Source organism: Neovison vison, chromosome 7, assembly GCF_020171115.1.
Source record: "Neovison vison isolate M4711 chromosome 7, ASM_NN_V1, whole genome shotgun sequence".
NCBI classification, from domain to species: domain Eukaryota; kingdom Metazoa; phylum Chordata; class Mammalia; order Carnivora; family Mustelidae; genus Neogale; species Neogale vison.
Genome location: NC_058097.1, coordinates 203,227,270 through 203,247,777, shown reverse-complemented (window position 1 = coordinate 203,247,777; position 20,508 = coordinate 203,227,270). Strand labels below are relative to the sequence as shown.

At 66.3% G+C, this 20,508-nt stretch overlaps 1 protein-coding gene across 1 annotated transcript; it reads left to right on the top strand.

The window, feature by feature from the left end:
- The first annotated feature begins 2,482 nt into the window (after positions 1 to 2,482).
- On the top strand, positions 2,483 to 19,893 carry LOC122913239 (toll interacting protein). The gene is made up of 6 exons (XM_044259944.1): positions 2,483 to 2,596; positions 10,885 to 11,034; positions 12,621 to 12,803; positions 13,748 to 13,900; positions 14,648 to 14,738; positions 17,446 to 19,893. The coding sequence occupies exons 1-6, from the start codon at positions 2,564 to 2,566 to the stop codon at positions 17,658 to 17,660; spliced, it is 825 nt and encodes a 274-aa protein (XP_044115879.1). The 5' UTR covers positions 2,483 to 2,563; the 3' UTR covers positions 17,661 to 19,893.
- Positions 19,894 to 20,508: the final 615 nt, after the last annotated feature.

Here is a 20,508-nt window from a genome sequence, read left to right as displayed (position 1 = left end):
GCTCATTATTCCAGCTAACATCCCACTCTGAGTTTGAAAACCCCCTCTCTGGCCCACCTCCCTCTCCTGCCAGATCCCTGCACCCTTCCTTCTCAGGGACATCTGGTTCCTGCCCCGATCCAGCCTGTTTGGCCTGCTGAACACCTTGCTGTCACGTGACGTTTGCTACGAGCTCCCCACCCATTGTAAGGGCCACCGAAGGATCAGCGCAGAGTGACAGCTCATTCCCTTGTTACTCTTCCCAAACGTCACTCAGACGTGGGCTCCACCAAGTATGTATTGGATCAATTCCACCCAGCCAGGAAGGGCTCTCTCGTCTGGCACGAAGCAGGGGTCCCCACGTACAGCCGACCATGTCAGCACACTCACTCAACGACATTCTCCTTTCCCACCTGCTCAGCCAGGCAAGCATCTTGTTAATCATTCCCATACTCCGCCCCACTGGTGAATGTCTACCCCCACAGCGCACCAGAACCTTGACCGCTGGTTTTACAGTGTTTTCACATCTCCCAGGACAGTTCCTCTCCATCCCCGCCTCCTTCTCTTCCCTCTTCTAGAATGTTCCAGCTGTTACTCAGCCTTTGTTCTTCCATACACATTTATAATCAGTTTGTTGAATTTCTTTTAAAAAGCCCATCTGGGGTTTCAAATCTTTTTTTTTTTTTAAAGATTATTTATTTATTTGACAAAGAGAGACATCGAGACAGGGAACCCAAGCAGGGGCAGAGGGAGAGGGAGAAGTGGGCCTCCTGGTGAGCAGGGAGCTGGACGCAGTCCCAGGACCCTGAGATCATGACCAAGCTGAAGGCAGAAGCTTACCTGACTGAGCCCTCCAGGTGTCCCCCCATCTGAGGTTTTAATGAAAATTTCTTTTGAGGGGCAATTTGGGGAACAATTGTGTTTCTGAGGCTGAGTGTTCCTATCCATGAACATGGTACACCGTTCTCTATGGACTCCAGGACTCTTTAGCGTCTGTCAATAAAGTTTCACAATTTTTCCTTAACTACCTCCAGAAAGTTTCCTTCTGAACTTTCCTACAGAACTGCGTCCGCGGTGAGCGTGTTCGGATGCGCGTCGGCCGGTCTGCACCTGCTCCAGGCGCACCGTCCCCTTCCCCCGGCGTTGTCCGTGCTCCGGGAAGGAGACCTCCGCAAACCGGGGGCCTGGCTGGGTTAGGGGGAGACACCTGCAGATGAGCGTGTTGGGGGTGGTGGGAGTATTTACTTCCCCAGGCCTGGGGCTCGGGGCTCGGGGCTCATTCCTCTGGCTAGGCCGCGCCTTCTGCTGACGGAGCCTCTTCCCGGCTCCCTCGCTTAACCGTGCCCCGCGTAACCGTCGGTTCCCTAAACTCCTCCGTCTCCGTGCGCTGCCGTCTGCTTCCTGCCGGGGCCCTGACCATACGGTCACCGCCACCAGGAGTGGCCCCAGGAAGCGGGCCCTCGAAGCGGGGCTCCGGGACCGAGCTGCTCGTCTGTGCGGCGCGCCGGAGGACACACTCCTGGCCGGGCGTGGGGGATCTCAGAGCTCCGGATGCATCCTGCACCGGCGCCCCGAGCCTCGGCCTCGCGCCAGGGCGCCGCGGCCCGCAGGCAAGCGAAGGGCAAACAGACGGGTCGTCGGGCGGCGGGGACTCCCGGCTGCTCCGGCGAGCACGGGGACCGCCGACACGCGACGGGCTGGCCACTCGCGACAGCCCGGGGGGCGGGCCCGGGGGGCGGACGCAGGGGCGGCGCGCGGGCCCCCAGCCTCCGCAGGCAGGACGACGAACGGGCAGGGCCGCGGAGGGCTGCGCTTCAGCGGGTTCTGCTCTGACCGGCCGCTGCCGGCGGCCCACACGGTCCTGAGACCCGGAGGCCGGAGCTGCAGCCTCTGAGCCCGGCAGCGGGCGCGGGCTCGGGCGCGGGGCGGGAGCGGAGTGTCGGGGGCCCCGGAGGGTCGGGGGGCGCCGCCCGTCATGGCCCGGGGGTGGGAGACCCGGCGGTATGGGTGGGGGCGCCGCCCGTCAAGGCCGGGAGGGGGCCCTGGGGGGTGGAGGGACGCGGGGCCGCCCGTCGTGGCGGCGGAGGCGCTCGTGCTGACGGAGACGGTCCGCGCCGCCGCCCCGACGGCCGGACGGCAGCGCTCACACATGCGCGCGCGAGGGTTCCCGCACTCCCAGGACCTGGGGCAGCCGCAGGGCTCCGCCGTCGCTTTGCCTCCGAGGTGGGGAACCCTGCGGTCGCCAGCCCTGCTTCGCGGCAGCAGCGCCTCGAGGGGGTTGGGGGCGGGCCGCACCCGGCCACGTGACCGGCGCGATCCCGCCACTGCGGGCATGCGCACACGACCAGCTCGGGAGGCATTTCGCGGAGAGCGACTGCGCAGGCGCCTGCCGGGGCGTGCGTGCGTGCGGCGCCGGAAGGGGCGGGGCGGACTTGACGCCTGCGCCGTGAGCACCGCGGGGGCGGGGCCAGCCGTCAGCTGACCGAGGCGGCGGCGGCTTCGCCAGGACCGGCAGTTGGCGTCGCAGGCTCCGGCGCCGAGGGTCGCGGGCGGGTCCGCTCCCGGTGGGCGAGGCGGGGGCACCATGGCGACCACCGTCAGCACGCAGCGCGGGCCGGTGAGGTGGCGGGCGGGCGGGCGCGCGGGCGGGCGTGGGCTCCGGAGCGTCCGGGCAGGGCCCGGCGACGGGCTCCGGGCGGGGCGGCGGCCGAGGAGGCCCGGCTCCCTGCGTGGGTCCCCGCACCGGGGAGGGTCCCGCGGGCCCCGGCGGGCCTCACGTGGGGCAGCCGCGGCGTGCGTCTGTGAGGACCCGAGCCGCAGCGGCCGCCCTCGCTCCCCGGGCGGCGTCGGGCCCCTCGTCCCGCCGTCAGCCTCTTGGTTTGCCGACGAGAGCGCGGGAGCCGGCAGCCGGCGGGCTCCGGCCTGGTCCCCGCGCTGCGCCATCGCCGCGGGCCGGCTCGGTGGCTCGGGGCCGGGGGCCTCCCGCAGCCCGGACCGCGCCCGGGGCGTCGGAGACCGAGGTCCGCGGCAGCAGCCGCTCCGGACGCGCCGCAGGGCGGGAGGCCGCGGGGCTTCTCGCCCGGAGCCGGGCGGGCGCGGCGGGTGCTCGCGGGAGGGACGGCCTTTCCGAGGCTGAGGGGAAGCCGCCGGCGTGGTCGGGAGCCCCCCGGGCACGCGGCCGTCCGGGAGCTGGAAGCGGAGCTGGCCCCGCTGCCCGCGGGACGGGGCTGTGGCAGGGCCCCGCGGCGCGTGCGGAGAGCTCTGGACTCGTCCTCGGCCTCCGGCGCTCGGGCTTGCGGCGAGCTGCGGGCGGTGTCCCCGGCGGTGTCCCTGCCGGTGCGACTGGCTGACCCCGGAGCGACGGAGCCCGCCCAGCCGCTCCTTTCCCGGCCCTCCCACGCCGCGCGCCGCGGGCTGCACCGGAGGCGGGTCCGCGCGTAGACGCGCACGAAGCCGGGCACAGCGTCTGCTGGGAGGGGAGGCTGCACGGGGCTCACTCGTCCTGTGTGCGGGGGACGCTCCGCTCTGCGGCGGCGCAGAGCCCCAGCGTGTCTGCGCCTGCGGCCGGCGCTGCCCGTCTGTCCGACGTGCGCCGCTAGTGCCGGTGCTGGGGCTCTGCGTGTCCGCGGTGGCGCGCGCTGTGGGTGCCCTCGGTGACCTGCAGGCGCGCAGTGACGTCGGGGGTGGGCGGGAGCTGCTGGGGGCTCCGGGAAGGTGGCGTCTGGGGCTGGGGTCTTGAGTGCCAGCGCAGGACCCGTCCGTGGTGCTCAGCCGCTGTTCCGGGTCCTGGTGTTTGGGGCAGCGTGACGCAGGGAGCTCCGGGTGTGGTGCCCCAGTCAGGGTCTTACCGGGCAGCGCGGGAGGGAGCCGCGGGCGCAGAGCTGTGGCTCTTTTTTTGTTTTGTTTTTTAAGAGTTTATTGATTTGAGAGACGGAGGAGCGTGTGAGCCGCGGAGCAGCGAGGGGGAGGGGCAAGCAGACTCTGCGGGGCATGGAGCCCGATGTGGGGCTCGATCCCATGACCCTGACCTGCGCTGGAACCAAGAGTCAGACGTTCAACCGACGGAGCCACCCAGATGCCCAGAGCTGTGGGTCTCGACTCCTGACTTAGATGTGGGGGTGGCTTGTCAGGGGCCGTGGTTGAGGTGGGTAAGGTTCTTGGGGGTCCTGGCACCTAACCTGACACTTGGAGGGAGGAGGAGCCCGGCAGCCCGTGGGGAGGGGCTGGGGGCTGCCGGGGTGGGGGGTGCCTGTGCCCCTGGGAGCAGCAGGCCCGCCGGGTGCTTTTCCCGATGAAAGGCCAGCAGGCAGCAGCTGGACTGGGCGCTTGAGTTTCACCCGGTCTCTCCGGTGTTCGTTTCTGACAGAGCCCCTGCCCGCACACAGCCCAGCGCCCCTCTCCCCCTGGGCCGAGCGGTCCTTGTGAGGACTGCGGCAGTTGGTCGAGTCTGGTGGGCCTTGTCCTTTAGCCGGGGTGCCCCGCCTGCACTGGGTGCCGGGTGCTGTGCGGGCAGAGGACCGGGCGCTCGGCCATCCCAGCGGGAGCGGGTGGGGGTGAGGGAGCACCGGGCAGCGCTCGGCGGCTGGGTGGAGGCTGGGCGCGCTCTTGAGCGCCTGTGGCTGGGGATGGGGGGGCCACATCCCTGCGCGTGGCACACAGGGCTCCACTGGGCTCCAGGGCGCCCGAGCCTGGACTCAGGTGCACGTGGGGCATCCTTTGTGTCCCACTCGCCACAGAGGAGTGACCGGCAGTGTCCTTGGGGGTGTGACGGGGGAGGGAGAGTCTGCCTGGTAGGGGATGGGGTGTTTCCTGCCTCCCTGCACAGGGAAGCCCGAGGGCCTGGGTGAGGTGGGCTGTGGTGGGCCGTGCCGGCGGCTCCCCTCGGTGGGGCTCAGGTGGTTCTTAGGCGTCTGTCTGTTGGGGCGGGTTCCTTCCCTGCATCGCCGTGGAGCCGTGCCCCAGGCCTGGCCTCTGGGCCTCGCTTTTCCCGCGGCCGGTGTTCTCGCGAAGACCTCTGTCTTCTGCCCCAGCGCCCTGCCTGTCAGAAGCGCCGGTCGGGCCCGGCCTTCCCCGTCGGAGCTCGGGGAGTCTGTGGGAGACAGGCTGCTTTAAACGTCGGTGGGGCCCGCCGGCTCGGGTGACCAAGGCTCCGTCAGAGGCAGCGAGAGCCTTTCCGGCCTCCCTCACAGACGCGCGGGGCGGCCCGAGTCCAGGCTGCCCACGACCACGCGGCCTCCTCCGCAGGTGCTGATGCGCGAGCGGGTTCGGGCCGAGCGCACCGCCCCCTCCTCCTGATGCCTTTTCCCTCCCTCCCGAGCCGAGCTGGCCCGCGGGGCGGCCCTCGGCGGCCTCGCCCACGGCGATTGCTTTTGATTGGTGACGCGGTAGCCGCGTCCTTACGAGCCTGGAAACGTTAGCGTGCGTTGGAGTTCAAGGAAGCCACGAACGCGCGTATGACTTGCAGACGTCGGTGGGGACGGCCGGGTCGGCGACGTGGGGCCGGCGCAGCGCGCGTCGAGTGTCTTAGGGCTGTTTGCGCTGATCGACCAGAGCGGTCTGCAGGGCCGGCCCCCCCAGTCCGCCCTCCGCTTGTCCTGAGGCGTCGTGCAGGGAGGTCAGGACGCGCCCGGCTCCTGCCCGCCCATTCCCAGGCCTCGGAGGCAGGACTCGGCTTTCCCTTCAGGCCTGCGCGTGGCGGCGTCTCCTTTGTCCAGCACCGTGGTGGGCCTGTGGGCTCCCGCACGCGCCCCGGCCGCCGTGGTCCCCCGCTCGCCCTGCCGGCGGCCCGGCCCTCCCCGCCACCGCAGAGCCGAGCCCTCCCTCCGGCCTTGCGGAGCCGGGCACACATGTGCCCGGGGTCGGCGCTGCCGTACCCCGCGTCCCATCTCCCGGGCCCTTTGGAAATGGCCGTCCCGTGAGCCAGGTGACCGCAGCCTCTCCTTGCTCTGAGACCACTGTCTGCGCTGGGACCTCCTTCCACCAGCTCCTCCTTCTCCTCTTTTCCTGTGTGTCCTTCCCCCCCCCCCCGGGAGCCTGGCTTCAGGGGCCCAGCATGACCGTGACTCCATCTCCTCCCAGCCTCCTTCCTGAGCAGCAGGTCCCTGTGCTCGGCTGCCCCCGGTCCCGGAAAGGCTCCAGGCATCGCAGACAGAGCGGGGCCCTCCTTCCCGCGGACCCCACTGCAGTCTCCCCAGCCTCAGGATGAGCCGCGAGGGAGCCCCGCCTTCTGAGCAGAGTGGGGTTCTCAGCCTGTGCCCCGCCCACATGCCTCTGCTGTCCCCGCGGCCCATTGGCTGTCACCCTGCAGCAGGTGCCCGGCTCTTGGGCCACCCAGGCCCCCTCCTGCAGGGTGTAGCGAGGATTCCGTCCCAGGCAGGCTGGGGGTCAGAGCCACGGCCTCATGCAGTCGCTTGGGAGATAGGACCCTGCTGACCTGTGGCTTGGTCAGTCTGGTGACACGTGTCCCCTTGCAGGGCCTTCACCGCGACTGGCCCCTGCGATGCCGGGGAGGTTTGGGACTCCTGGCCCACCAGACACCGTCCTGCCGTTGGGGCGCCTCATCTTGTGAGCTGTGACGTTACTGCCTGGCCCTTGGCCCCTCTACAGCTCAGGGCCCAAAGGGCTTCTCTTTGTCTCTGGTGTCCCCCTTCTTTGTCCCTTTCAGCTACGGTTCCAGCGTGAGTGATGTGGACCAAGGAGGCGTTTGTGTTGGGGTATCTCTTCGGACCGCGGTGGGGGTTCTGGAGCCCAGAGTGCCAGTGTCCTTCGGGGGGATGCTGGCCCCAGAGGGCGGAGCAGGGTCTCAGACGAGCAGAGCTGAGGGATGGCCTCGCAGCGGCTGGCGGCCTGCGCCGGGGCTCCTCCTCCTCGTGGCGTCATCGTGCCTGTTTCCCTGGGCGTCGCGTGGCCGTCGACCCGGTGGGGGACGCGGACACGGGAGCTCTGCCTGGTGCCGCTCTTCCATGTTTGTCTGCACGCCATGGGAGTTCTCCACCCCGTCACCTTGTCGGGGCCAAAAAAAACATCCAGCAGGAGACTGGAAACTATTTTCGTGTATGAAGCAAAAGTTAGAAGTTCGTTAAAAATACTAAGAAAACTTTCCAGATGTGTTACTGGAAAAGTAACAGTTGAATGAGTTTTTGAATTTGTGGTTTTGTTGGTACGGTATTTATAGAAGTCGCTGATTTGTGTGTGTAACTTGATACGTTATAATTTATAAATAAACGCATTCAAGGTTGTTCAACAAATGTATACAAAACACTGACAGTTTTTCAGTTTTTTAAAAAGACATTATTTATTTATCTGACAGGCCACAAGTAGGCAGAGAGAGAGGAGGAAGCAGGGTCCCCGCTGAGCAGAGAGCCCGATGTGGGGCTCGATCCCAGGACCCTGAGATCACGACCTGAGCCGAAGGAACAGGCTTAACCCACTGAGCCACCCAGGTGCCCCAGAAAATACTTGTTTTTAATATTTTATTTATTTGAGAGAGAGTGAGAGAGAGCACAAGCAGGGGGAGCAGTCGCAGAGGGAGAAGCACACTGGCCTCTGAGCAGGGAGCCCGATGCGGGGCTCGATCCCAGAACCCTGAGATCACGACCTGAGCCAAAGGCAGAGGCTTCAGCTACTGAGCCCCCCAGGCGCCCCGCAGAAGCTTGCCGTGGCCGTGCGTTAGCTGGGGACTGTGCGCCGAGCGCACGCGGCTGTGCGGCTCATCAGCTGACAGACGCCGTCCGCAGACTGTGCGTGGGAGAAACGGGGAGCTGCTCCCGGCGGGGACCGTGGGGACAGCCGGGGCCAGAGGGCCACCTGCCCCGGCCGGTGCGCGGCTGACGTTTCGGAGTCCGTGTACCCCCTCGTAAGCGTGAGCCGGCGTCCCTTCCGAGTCTCTGAGCAGGACTCCTCGTTCTCTACTCTTCGAGGCGGGAGGAAGCGCGTGGGCCTGACCTCCATCACCATACGGCGGCAGTGTTTGGGGAGCAGCCCTGAGCTTCTGCCCGTGCGTCAGGCAGGCGCTCCCGACGGCCTTCCCCGCTGGTCTCTGAAGCGGTCGGGCCTGTGTGGGCACCCGGGCTGGTCCCCGGCGTGTGCTGCGTGGACGGGCTCGTGCCGACGGCAGGTGTGGGCGTCCGCTCACCGGACGGAGCTGGGTGCTGGCTCCGGGGGCAGCGGCGCCCCGCCCGCATAACCAGGAGCTCCGTGTTGCCTAAGAAGCCAAGCGCCGCTTCCTTCCTTTTCCGTGAGGTTGACGTTTTCTTCTGACCTCGCGCGTCCGAGGTCCAGAGCTCCTGCGTCTCTGCACCTGGTGGCAGGTCCCCACTGGTGACGTCAGCAGGGCACGACTGAGGTCCCCAGAGACCGGCTTTGCTGCGCGACCGCTCGCCCTGGGCTTTATTTGGTTGTCATGGACCCTCAGTGGCCTGCTCTTGGGGCCCGTCTCAGACTTGCCTTGTTCAGGGGACCTGGACTGTCTGAGGACTGCCGGGCAGGGACGCTGTAGCCTGTCCCTCAGGCAGGGAGAAGCCCCCAGGGCGTGGGGTCCTCCTCGCGGCTTTTCCGGAAGCTGGTGTCCCCTGTCCTGTCAGTGCTGGCGTTGGCGGGGGGGCTCAACGTCTGTCTCTTCCCGTGTTTTGTTTGCACTGTTAATTTATGTCGTAAACACTCTCATTTCATGGTCATGGTTTCAAAGGTGAGCAGTGGTTGAGAAAGAGCAGTAGATGTTTGATCTTTTGAGGTTTACTTATTTGAAAGTCAGCGAGCAGACAGGAGCGCAGTGGGCCGGGCAGAGGGAAGGAGGGAGAATCCCAAGCAGATTCCACACTAAGCAAGGAGCCCATCGTGGGGCTCGATCCCAGGACCCTGAGATCAGGACCTGAGGCGAAATCAGGAGTCCGAGGCTCAGCCGGCTGCACCCCCGGGCGCCCCGATCTCTGACCTGTGGTGTGGTTTTATCCGCGCCTTCTAACGGGCGTGTTCTCCTTGAAGAAAACCCAGATGAGTGCCGCAGAGAGGCGCGCGGTTCTGCAAGTCCCAGTCTGCGGACGGGAGGGCGGGAAGTAGCAGTAGATCCCGGGCCTGTCACCGCTGTCGCTGCCGACACCTGCGTGGCCGTCCCTGCTGTGCCCCCCGAGGGCGCGGTGTGTCCCCACAGGACCCCCAGAGCTGCATTGTGTGGTGCGCAGGGAGCGGTCATCTGTCAGAGTAACGGAGAATTTGGTCTCTGTGCACTGATGTTTTGCGTTTGGTTAGCCTGAGTCCCTGTGCGCCAGGTCGCCCTCACGGGAGCGGGCAGAGCTCACCGCGGCCGCTGCAGGCTGAGACGCCCGTGGCCGGTTGGCAAGGCGGCATCCGGCCCTGTGGCCTCTGGGAAGCGCTCTGGCTGGAAGTGTGGCTCGCGTGTGCGCACATTGACCCAGCGTGACCGTGGGCGTCGGCCGGAGAGCCGCCAGGCCAGCCAGCGTCTCAGCCGTGCGGGAGGGCGCGCGGCCTCATTTCCAGGGCGAGCCCTGGGCCCTGCTGGTGAGCCGAGCGGCACGCTGGGGGAAGGGCACCTGCGAGCCCCTTGGGAGCCGTCCTCACCGGGCAACCCTGGGCCTCCCGGGCCCCACTGCTTTCCCCTTGTGTCTGGAACGAGTACATGAGCCCCCGGGGCTGCCCACTCCAGACGCAGAGACGGTGTGAGGGGCCCTCCTCCCCGGGCGCCTGAGACGGCCCCGCGTGGGGTGCGGCCAGGAGAAGGGGGGCTTGCTTCGCAGAGAGAAGCGTTTGGAGCACAGGCTGCCGGGTGCTGAGCTGGGCGCCGTGGGGAACCCGGGACGGGCGTCTGGGAGTGGCTTTCCTTCAGGTTCAACACGAGGCCCGTGATGGGGACACGAAGGACAGGGACCTAGACCTTTCTGGGGACGTTTGAAGTGAAGCAGCAGAGAAATGCTTTCCCGTTGGTGCTTGTGACCTCAGTGGGTGCAGAACCTTCTGGAATCCTGCCGGACCGAGTCCCCTCGGACCTCAGCAACACAGGCCTTAGGGTGTTTGGTGCGTGCCCGTGCGGTCCCTAGTGGCCACCGTCCGTAGTGCAGTTCGCCACAACTGCTGTGGCGCCGCGGCCTTTCCTGGAAATAACGCTCCTTCGAGGCTCCCCTGGGTCCTGGCGACGTCCCCATGGGGCGGCCAAGGAGGACCCGGGCCCCCTGCGCTGTGGTCTGCTGCCCCCTCCCGCGGGGCTCTGTGGCCAGCAGCTGCGCCCACTGTGTCTCCCTGGGCCGTCTGTCCCTCTGCCCTGAGCCTCCAGACCCTGAGCCCGCCCTGCCTGGGAAGAGTGACGTGCCGGCCGCCGTGCATTGGACACCCCGCGGGGCCTTGCTCTGCTCGTCTTCGCAGGGGGGGCCCCGTCCACGGCGGCCACCACGTGTGGAGGGAGCCGCTGCCTCTTCCTGGACGACTGGCTCCTGGGAACCCTTGGGGCCTCCGCACAGTCCACCGTCTGGCGCATCCCCGGCCCCTCCTCTCCGAGGCAAGGCAGCCTCGTGGACAAAGGATCAGCAGGAGGCAAAAAGGGGAGGTGTTTGGGGCTTTGTGGGGTCTTCTGGGCCGTTGCTGGTTTGAGCTGCGGGGTTCCACACAACTAGAGACCCAGGCTCCCGGTTCCGTCTCCCGCTGCTCTCCGCCGGCACCTCGCAGCTCGTCCCGGGGGCTGCGGAGCAAGCCGACGGCGGACACGGGGGTTAGCGTGTGTGACCCCGACCATGGCCCCCGCAGAGGCCCGCTGTGCATCTCCGGCCACTGAGCGAGGGCTCCTTGCCGGAGGCAGGGTGCTGGTTCGAGGTGCTCGGGCTGGAGACCCCGCGGGCCCCAGCCCTGGCGATGACGCGGCTGGGCTCCCGCCCCGCTGACGCTGTGCTCTCCCCGAAGGTGTACGTCGGCGAGCTGCCGCAGGACTTCCTCCGCATCACGCCCACGGCCGCGCAGCAGCAGGTGCAGCTGGACGCGCAGGCGGCCCAGCAGCTGCAGTACGGAGGGGCGCTGGGCACGGTGGGCCGCCTCAGCATCACCGTGGTGCAGGTGCGTGCCGGGGCTCCCCAGGGCGGCGGGGCGAGGGAAGGGGAGCGGCGGGACCGCACTGGCCGTGGGGACGGGTGGCTTTTCTGCTTCGTTCTTCTGGAAGCATCTGATGAAAGATGCGGATGAGTCCCTGGGCTTCTGCCAGCAGTAGCGGGGTCACCGGGGAGGGGTGTAGGTGGGCGCGGCCCGCGTGCTCCTGCCTCTCGTGCCTTTCCCGCCCCCCACGGCTGCTGGCGAGGTAGGGGCACGGACCCTCGGGAGAGCCACAGGCATGGTCAGGGCCTAAAGTGGTTTTGGTGTCCGTGGCTTTCTGTGAAACCAGGGAGAAAGGGGGGTCACTGGGAGGCAGGCAGAGTCACAGTGAGGGCTCGCAAATACCGTGGGTCTTACGGGAACTGTCTCCCAGACACCGGGCCACACTCGGGGTGACGGGGTCACCGCAGATCCTCAGGTGTTTCTGAAAGTTCCGTCTCGGCGCCTGCAGCAGCAGCGGGTCGGCGTCCTGCTCACTGTCCCCCCAGCCCCGTGTCGCTGCTGGGCCTCTCAGCGTGGCCCCTGGCGTCCCACATCCTCCGTGATAAGCCTTTCTCCCCTGTCCGCGGGGGCCCCACTGTGCTTCCGGGCCACCCCAGCGCCCGCGATCCTGGTGGTTCCTGTCCATGGAGCGCCCCGCCTCTCCCCTCCCTGTCCCAGCGCCCGGCCTCCACCCCACTGTAGCTGGAAGCGTCCATGGCACAGCCTACGGGGCCTCCATGGGTGCCCAGCGGGGGTGTCGTCGGCCACCCGCGCACGGGGCGTGGGTGCTGTGCAGCTCAGCACCGGGTCGGTCTGGTCTGGGCTCGTTGGGGTTTGAGCTGACGTCCCTGTGACGGCCGCCGGCTCATTGCCAGCACATTCCCCCGCGGGTCTTCGCCCGCATCCCACTGGGCTGTGTTCTCGTCCCTGAGGTTTGAGAGGCTCCTCTGTCCTGGGCGCTCCGTCCCCCGTGTGTCCGCTTGTGCCCCTCTCGGCAGACCCGTCCGGGCATGAAGGGTCAGTGTTGGTGGGCGGCGGCCGCCGTGCTCCTGTGCCGGGCCGCGGTGGCGCTGGAGCGGTGAGATCCGCTCGGAAGGCTGTTTGCAGACAGAGACCCAGGCAGCCAAAGCCTTCGTTCTTCGTCATTCCCTGCACTTTCTTCCTGCAAAGGCAGCCTGTCCAGCTGAAGGTCAGGCTCTTCGGGGTTCATAGCCCCCGGCAGTGGACACAGCCGAACGGGGAGCCTGGCGACGGCTGGCCCGTGGCCCGAGGTTGCGGCCCTGCTGCTCCAGGCTGGCCCTTGCCTTGGGGCCCAGGACAGCCTGCCCGTCACCCTGCCCTGCAGCCTCTTCTGCGGGGCCGTTGGAGAAGGAGCTGCCCCGTGTGGCTCCATGGCTCCCTTGACCTGAGCAGGGACCGGACACTCAGAGCCCAGGAACACGGTGGCGGCCGTATCCTGGTCCCCGGGAGAACGCCAGGGTTGGTGACTCGGAGCGGGTGGACAGCGTGGGTGAGCACGTGTCCTCCACTCCGACTCCGGCCGCCCCTTTAGTCACATTGCTGTGTTTCAGGCCAAGCTGGCGAAGAATTACGGCATGACCCGCATGGACCCGTACTGCCGCCTGCGCCTGGGCTATGCCGTATACGAGACGCCCACCGCCCACAACGGCGCCAAGAACCCCCGCTGGAATAAGGTTATCCAGTGCACGGTGCCCCCGGGTGTGGACTCCTTCTACCTAGAGATCTTCGACGAGGTGAGAGGGCCGGCCGCCCGTCGCGGGCCCGGGGGTGTGGGCCGCCCGGGAGCTGCAGGCCCGCCCAGACACAGGGGCGTCATTGCTTTGTGACGGGCGTCCTGGTGTCCCCAGCAGCAGCGCACAGTCCACGGCCCCATACGGGTCTGTTGACCAGTTACCTGCAGAAACGGCGTCCCAGGGCTGGGGACCCGGCAGTCTGAGGAGACAGTGTTGGCTGCACCCCTTCCGCAAGCCCCAGACACGTCCCCAAACCAAAGGCATAAAGTGGCTTAGACCCCACGCCAGGTGGAACGGGGTTCTTGTGCCAATTGCTAGCCCCTCAGGCTACCCTGGGAGGGTCAGAGGGGTGCCGTGGGCTCGTCCTGAGCCTGGTCCTCTGGGCATGTGCATGGGGCCGCCCAGCCCGCTGTGGCTGGCCTGGGAGCCCCAGGGGCTTGGTTGGCAGGGGGAGAGGTCAGAGGGCTGGGGGTTGGGCAGCAGGGCCTGAGATGGATCCCCCCCCCCAGTATGGTGCTCTCTGCTCTCTCTTTTGCCTTCTAGGTTCCTCTCTCCTACTTCTTCTCTCCTTTTCTCAGCACAGGGGGATAGGAGGGAGGGCCTGCGTATTAGCAGGGAGAGGGCCTTCCCTCTGTCTGTGCCCACTAGGCTTTGGACCTGCAGGGGATCCCGAGGGGCGGGCAGAGGCCAGACTGCACCTGTCCAGATGCTGACGGAGGCCCTCCTGGCTTCGTGGGGCTGGGGCTGGGGGTCCTGTGTGTGTTGCGGGGAGGACCAGGCCTTGGGGTGGGGTTGGCGGGTGACTTTTGGAGGAGGTGGGCCCCCAGCGGCAGGGTGAGGGGTGGGGCTGTGGGTGGGGCTCGGGCTGTGAGGGCACCTGGAGAGTGGGTGGCAGGGGCGGGGCCTCAGGATGGCAGCAGCGCCTGTGCCCCCATCTCCCTCAGCGGGCCTTCTCCATGGACGACCGCATTGCCTGGACGCACGTCACCATTCCCGAGTCCCTGAAGCACGGCAAGGTGGAGGACGAGTGGTACAGCCTGAGCGGCCGGCAGGGTGACGACAAGGAGGGCATGATCAACCTGGTCATGTCGTACGCGGTGAGGGCAGGGCAGGAAGGCGGGCGGAGGGCCAGCTTCAGCTCAGGGGGGCTGTTTGCTCCCGAGGGACTGGGACCGTGGTGCATTCTGCTGGGGGGAGCAGCATGGTGTGGTGGCCTGTTCCTCGGGGTATGGCCTCCCCCATGGCCGGAGAGGGCCCGCCGTGTGGTCCGGGGTCGGGGTGGGGAGGGTTTCAGGACCACATGGGGTTTGAGGGAACAGCTGCTGGCCCTCTGGTCCTCGGGTCCCCTGGCTTGTGCCGGATCCGGTCTGCAGCCCACTGCTCTCGGGGAGGGTGGGGTTCTGGGACCTTTGTGTCCCTGAGGCGGTGGTGGTGTCCCTGCTATCATACATCTGCCTGCACGAGGGTCCCTGCAGGTGTCCCAGCCCAGCAGACCTTGGTTCCCCCTCTTTACTCCTGGGCTGTTTGAAAGCAGGTACTAGCGTTCACGTCATTTTACTGTCAGATGTTTTATGACGCGACTGACGTTTTCATGTGAACGCACAACCCCGACTGCGTCCGCTGAGGGGTGGCGTGCTCGAGGCAGTCGGGGAGCGTTACCCCTGGGGGCCTGAAAGTACTTGTTTGCTTCCCGGGACCACATTCCCTTCTGATGTGTCCGTCGGCCACAGCTCCGGAACAGCCCCGTAGCCAAGGCACTCGCCCCGGCCTGCCACCAGGGTGTGTCTGTTTCCCTGTGTGCTGGGTTCTCCTGTGACCCCGTGATCATCTTCCGTGTGTTCCAGTCGCTGCCAGCCACTGTGATGATGCCGCCTCAGCCCGTGGTCCTGATGCCCACCGTGTACCAGCAGGGCGTCGGCTACGTGCCCATCACAGGTGTGTGCCCTTCCCCGCCCCAGGGCGGTCCTCGGGGACTCGCAGCACAGTGCGCAGGCTAAGTCCATTCTTCGTCACAGGATCCTTCCGAATGCGAGGGTTTGGTTTTAGGCATGAGTTATTTTTTACATTGCTAGGATACAGAATATTTTACCCCCAAACTGTTGGCAAATTGAACTTTTAGGGAAGTTTAGAAACGTAGTCTCTGAACGCTTTGGCGTAGTTCCCGTCACGAGAGATCCTGCCCTGTGAGGTGAAGTGAGCGGGTGCCCTGACGTCCCCGGGGGCTCTGTTGTGCGTGTCCGTCCCTGTAGAATAGCAGTTTGTGACGGCAGTGGGGTTGCTTTCGTGTCTTTCAATTTCCAAATGTTACCGTCAGCCTCAGTTTACCTCTGTTCTGGCCACGATGGTGACTGGGCTCGACCAGCTCCCGCCACGAGCAGCCAGGAAACGGGCAGAACGGCCGAGCTGAGCTGTGTGCGGGCGTCCGAGGGCAGGCGCTGCGGGACCGTGAGCGCCGAGGGCAGGGAGACAGAGGAGCCCGGGTCTCCGCGGTCCCTGCCCGAGGCGGTGTGGTGCTCCCGCTGAGCCAGAGGGGCCGGGCTGGGGCGGCACGCTGCGGGGCGCGGGGGCTGTGCCGCCCAGGGCTGGGGAGGTGTGGGGGGCCCTGCCGTTCCCACTGAGCCAGACGAGAGAGGTCTCGTCGTCGTGCACTTGTGGCCAGTGTAGGACCAGCGTGTCACCCGGAGCCTAGACGTGCCCCACAAGGAAGCGGGCGAGGAGGCTGCCTCTGCGTCCAAGGAGCCCGCGCGGGTTCGGGACTCGGAGGGGAGAGCCGTGGACTCCGATCTCCACGCGGACCATCCCACAGACACGGGGGAAGGGTCAGCCCTGGTCGTGACAGAGCCAGCCAGTAAGAAGTGGCCTTGGTGGCCCGGGAGTTCCAGAGCAGCCTGGGCAGGTTCACAGAACGGAAGGATGTCGCGCTGAGCGGGAGACGGGAGTCTCGGCAGGGACGCGGAAGCTCAGGAAGCCAAGCACACATCGTGGGCTTCAGAAGCCCCCCGAGCGGGAGAGCGCTCGCTCACCTGTGAGCTGCCTGTGATCTCTGCGAGTCAGCGGAGGACCTTCCTGGGGGCCTCCCTGGGGCCCTCCCTGCCCCTTCCCTGCAGCAACTGCAGGGTCTGCATGAGATTGGGGTTTCACTGCCCGCCCGTGGAGATTTGAGGAGGAACAGTCGCCCGATGGTCCGAGGGGCGCATGTCCTGGGCGTCTTAAAACAGCAGGAAGGTCTGCCCTCGCTTCTGGAGGCCAAAGTCCAGAATCGGGATATGGGCGGGCAGTAGGCCCTAGAGGCACAGGAGGGAGGGCCGGACCCTCCCAGACCCTTCTTGCTGCAGCGCTGTTCAGCCCCGCGGCCCCCACAGTCACGAGGGCCCCTCCTGGGGGTCTGTGCCTGTCCCAGGCACCCCTTTGATCAGGACACGGCCCCAGACGGCCTGGCTCTCCCCCAGTTTCCAGGTGAGGTGTCGCCAAACGTCTTTCTAGGGGCACCGTAGCCACAGTGTCCCTGCTCCAGGACCCGTGCGGGTAACCAGCAGTCCACTCTGTCAGGACATGCATTTTTCTGGTTCCTTTGCGCACTCCATAAATGCCTTTAGAGTTTGTCCTAAAGCATTTTTTCTGGAAAAGGAGAGTTCTGCGTAAATGGGGACTTGGAAGTTCTCTTCAGTGCACACTTGTAAGCTGTGGGATAGTCAGCTACTCGCAGGAGGTGACCAGGGAGAGGAAGGAGCTTTTTGCCTGGACCCCAAGGCCAAGCCGCCCACCGGCTGCAGCGCGTTTCCTACAAATAGGGACTTGGGCTCGCCGCCGTGTTCTCGTGACCTCCGCTGGGAATAACTTACATCCCACGTCCCCAGCCTTGTTGAGATGTGTGCGTCCACATCTGACCCGCAGTATGGGGGGTGTGCGTGTGCACGTGTGTGCATGTTCATGTGTGTGGTGTGTGTGTGCGTCTGTGGAAGGGGGGCTGCTTGCAGGTGCTGCCCCCCAGCAGGGGGAGGTCCCCCCGTGGAGTTAACCCTGGGCTGGGGGCGAGAGCTCTTGCCAAGTGTGCAGCGGGATCTGTGCGCCAAGCAGTGCGTGGGCGGCACGGAGGCCGTGGAGCCGGTGTGTGGTGTGTGGCGGTCAGCTGTGCCCACTGGACAGTGGCTGGGAAGCCTTCGGGCTGCTCTTCTGCCCCATGGTTCCGCCCACCCTGCAGACCGCGGGCTGGAGAGTTGGGCTCTTGGCGTCTCACCACCGTGGCCCATGAGAGATGCTCTGGGTGTGCGCCTCGCTCTCGGCGATCCCGTGCTGGTTGGCGTCGGAGGGACCCACTGGCTGCGCAGCCTGGCCCACCGTCACCAGCCCGCAGGGGACAGTTCAGGCCTCCGTCCTGCGTGCTGTTGCCTTCTCTGACAGAGAGCTGCGTTGTGGCCTCTGGTCAGCGAACGCTGGCCTCTGTGGCGTCATCCGGAGCGCAAAGGGACCACAGCACGAGCAGCTGCGCGGGCTCTGAGTGCCGCCGTGGGGGAGGACGCTGCAGGCCCGGACCTGTGCCTGGGGCCGCGCCGGGGGGCCCGTGTCTCTGCTTCCAGGGCCAGCACTCGGCGTGGACGCTGGTGCCGCCATGGGTTCCCTAAGTCACGTCTTGTGCTTGCAGGTGTGCCCGCGGTGTGCAGTCCCGGCGTGGTGCCTGTGGCCCTGCCCCCAGCAGCCGTGAGTGCCCCGGCCCGCTGCAGCGAGGAGGACCTGAGAGCCATCCAGGACATGTTCCCCAACATGGACCGGGAGGTGATCCGCTCCGTGCTGGAAGCCCAGAGAGGGGACAGGGACGCAGCCATCAACTCCCTGCTCCAGATGGGCGAGGAGTCCTAGAGCCTCGCCCCACCCCCACCCCCGACGTGCCGGCCCAGCCCCTCCCCCCATTCCTGTGAAGGAGCCCCGTGTAGCCTTTGCTCGGACGTCTGTAGTCCCAGTCCTCCCCCTCGTGTGGGATGCATGTGGGCGGTTGGTCCCCGGCCGCCGAGCCCAGCGTCACTCAGGCGTGGGTGGCTCTCCTCCTGGCCTCGCTGGGAGCAGAGCGGGCACGGGGGGCTTGTCCTCTGTACGCACGCTCGCCCTCCCGCCGCTTGGGGACGAGGGTCTTCAAGTGCTGCTCCCCGCACGCTGTCGCAAGCAGGCTCCCTGCGAGCCGCCGCCCCTGCCAGCGCTGTAGAAAGCGTCGCCGCCCTCCGGCTGGCGCGTGGCATGCCGCTCCTCTCCTTAGCCGGGTAGACCTGTTCCTTCAGGCACGTACAGCACTCGCAGCCGATCCACCGTGCGATTCCCGTCTTCCCATGGATGTTCCTTGTGGGTGGTTCTGGGCTGCTCCCCCGTGTCCTGGGCGGGCGGGCCCCTGTGTTGCCAGCCCAGCGGCAGGGTCGGCGCGGATGCAGAACGCACGGGGCCCGGGGTGCACTGAGCCCTGCCCCGCCCGCAGGCTCTGGAGCAGGGCTGTCCGGGCTGGGGACCCCGTGAGGCCTTTTCCTGCTGTGTGTCCTGCCAGCTCCGTGGGGTGGGCCTCCGAGAGGCTGCCGCTCCCCTCTGACCGACTCTTGGAACAGAACCTTAAAACTGGGGGTAAAAGTGGTAGTTCCAGCACTTTGTATTTGTTTATTAAAGGGTGTTTAGGAACCATTGGCTCACTACTGACGTTGATTTAAGTAATCGCTGTCCCGGTCCCGTGAATTCCCTTCGGGTGAAAGGAGCGGCCGCCCAGTGAACGTCCGAGTCCTCTCGGGAGGCAGGAGGTGCGTGTGCCGCGCCGTGGGCTGCGTGGAGGCCGCGGCCCCTGGCCTGGGACGGGTAGGGCTCCTCGTGGAAATCAGCAGCACGAGCCGCTTCTCGGGGGCAGCCCGTAGCCCACACGCGGCACGCTTGCCTTCGAGGACGGAGTCTCCGCCGTGGACGCGACGGGCTCCGATGGCGCGGACCTGAGAGGGCTCGGCATGGGGTGAACCCCCGTCCCGCCTCCCCCTGCACAGGGGCGTTTCCTATCCGCTGGAGGATGTTGCTGCTGCCGGCAGGCGCGGGACCGTCAGGGATCCGCACGCGAAAGGCTGGTGGCGTGCGTGCCGGCTGCCCAGTGACAGCACCGGCCAGGCTTCTCGGTGAAGATTGCTGCCGGGGGACGGGCGCCGACCGCCGGCTCGGACACGGGAGCCCTGCTTTCTCGTGGAGCGCCAGTTCCCGGTTCGGACAGCTTGGGCCACACCGCACATTTCTACCCAGAAGCACCGGGCAGGCATGCAGCGCACTCCTGTGGGGACGACCTCCACAGACGCGCAGCTCGGGGACCCGTGTCCGAGGCCCCGCTGCCACTTTCGCCTCCCCATTGCCCGGCCGTCTGGGCGCGTCGGGGATGTGCTCCTTGTGAGGACGCCCGCAGGACGCAGCGAGAGACGAAGTGGGACTCGCGGGCCTCGGTTGGCGGGAGAGACCCTGCACCTGTCACTTGTGCTCCCCTTCCTCGAGCACTGACGTTAGAGCCCACGCCCTGCAAGGCCTTCCCTGGTTGTGTCAGGCCCTTTTCCCCTTCTTCACGCCCTGCTGTCCTGCCTGCGGGTCGTGGCCTGTGGCTGCTCTGTGGGCAGGAGGGGGACCCGTGGCAGTTCCTCTGAAGCAGGCCTGGGACAGGCCGATGATGCCGCAGCGTGGCCACCACGGACTCCCACGAGCCAGCGTGGCTGCTGGTGCCGGGCCGCTGTGCCTTGTGGCCCCGTGCACGCCAGGCGGAGGCCCCGGGGGCCTTCGTGAGCTGGCCGGTGGCCTTTCCGCCAGAGGCAGCCCCGCCACACTGTCAGCCAGGACGGGACGTGGGTGTGTGCCGGGGCTCCTCCCGCCTCCCCGTCAGCCTTCCGGAGGCTCCCCTCCCCGTACCGGCGCCCTCCGGCCGCAGCCCTGCGCGCCGGTGGGAACAATTCTCAGAGCTCTGCGTTTCCAATGCTTCTGTCGGGTCCAGTGTCCGGATTGATCTTGAATTGTAAAGTATATTTTTGCTTTTTGGCCTTCTAATTTAATACATGGTATCTATAAAAGTAGAGAATTAAACTTCTCCAACGAATCTTTACCGTTTTCGTTCCCGAGTGGTTTTTAACGTCGCTCAGGACGCACTCGCTCGCAGAGCGCGCACGGTTGGCGAGGAAGGTGCGACCGACCGCTTGGAACCGGAGCGGACCCCGAGCGCTGATGCTAAGCACGAGTTTCGTTTCTCGACTAAAATGACAGAGACAGGCTCCTGGCTGGCCCAGTCGGCTGAGTGTCTGCCTTCAGCTCAGGTCATGATCCCGGGGTCCTGGGATCGAGCCCCACATGGGGCCCCCTGCTCAGTGGGGAGCCTGCTTGTGCCTCTGCTTCTCTGCTTCTCTCTTTCAAATATAATCCGTGAAGTAGAACGGGGCGAAGGCTTAGGGCTGCTGGTGTGAGGCTGTCAGCATGTTCGCCTGGTGTGTACGCCCGAGGAGGGCTGCGGGGACCCGTGTCGTGGCCCGGAGCCAGCAGGGGAGGCGGCTGCGTGCCCCCCCCACCCCCCACCCCAAGGTGGGGTTCTGCAGTGTGTTTCCTTCCCGCGACTTGCTGCCGCTTGCTGTGTGTCGCCATGAATGGGTTTTGGTGTTTTTTAATGTTTTTTTTTTTTTTTTTTTACTACTTTTTAAAAAAGATTGTATTTATTTCATTGACACAG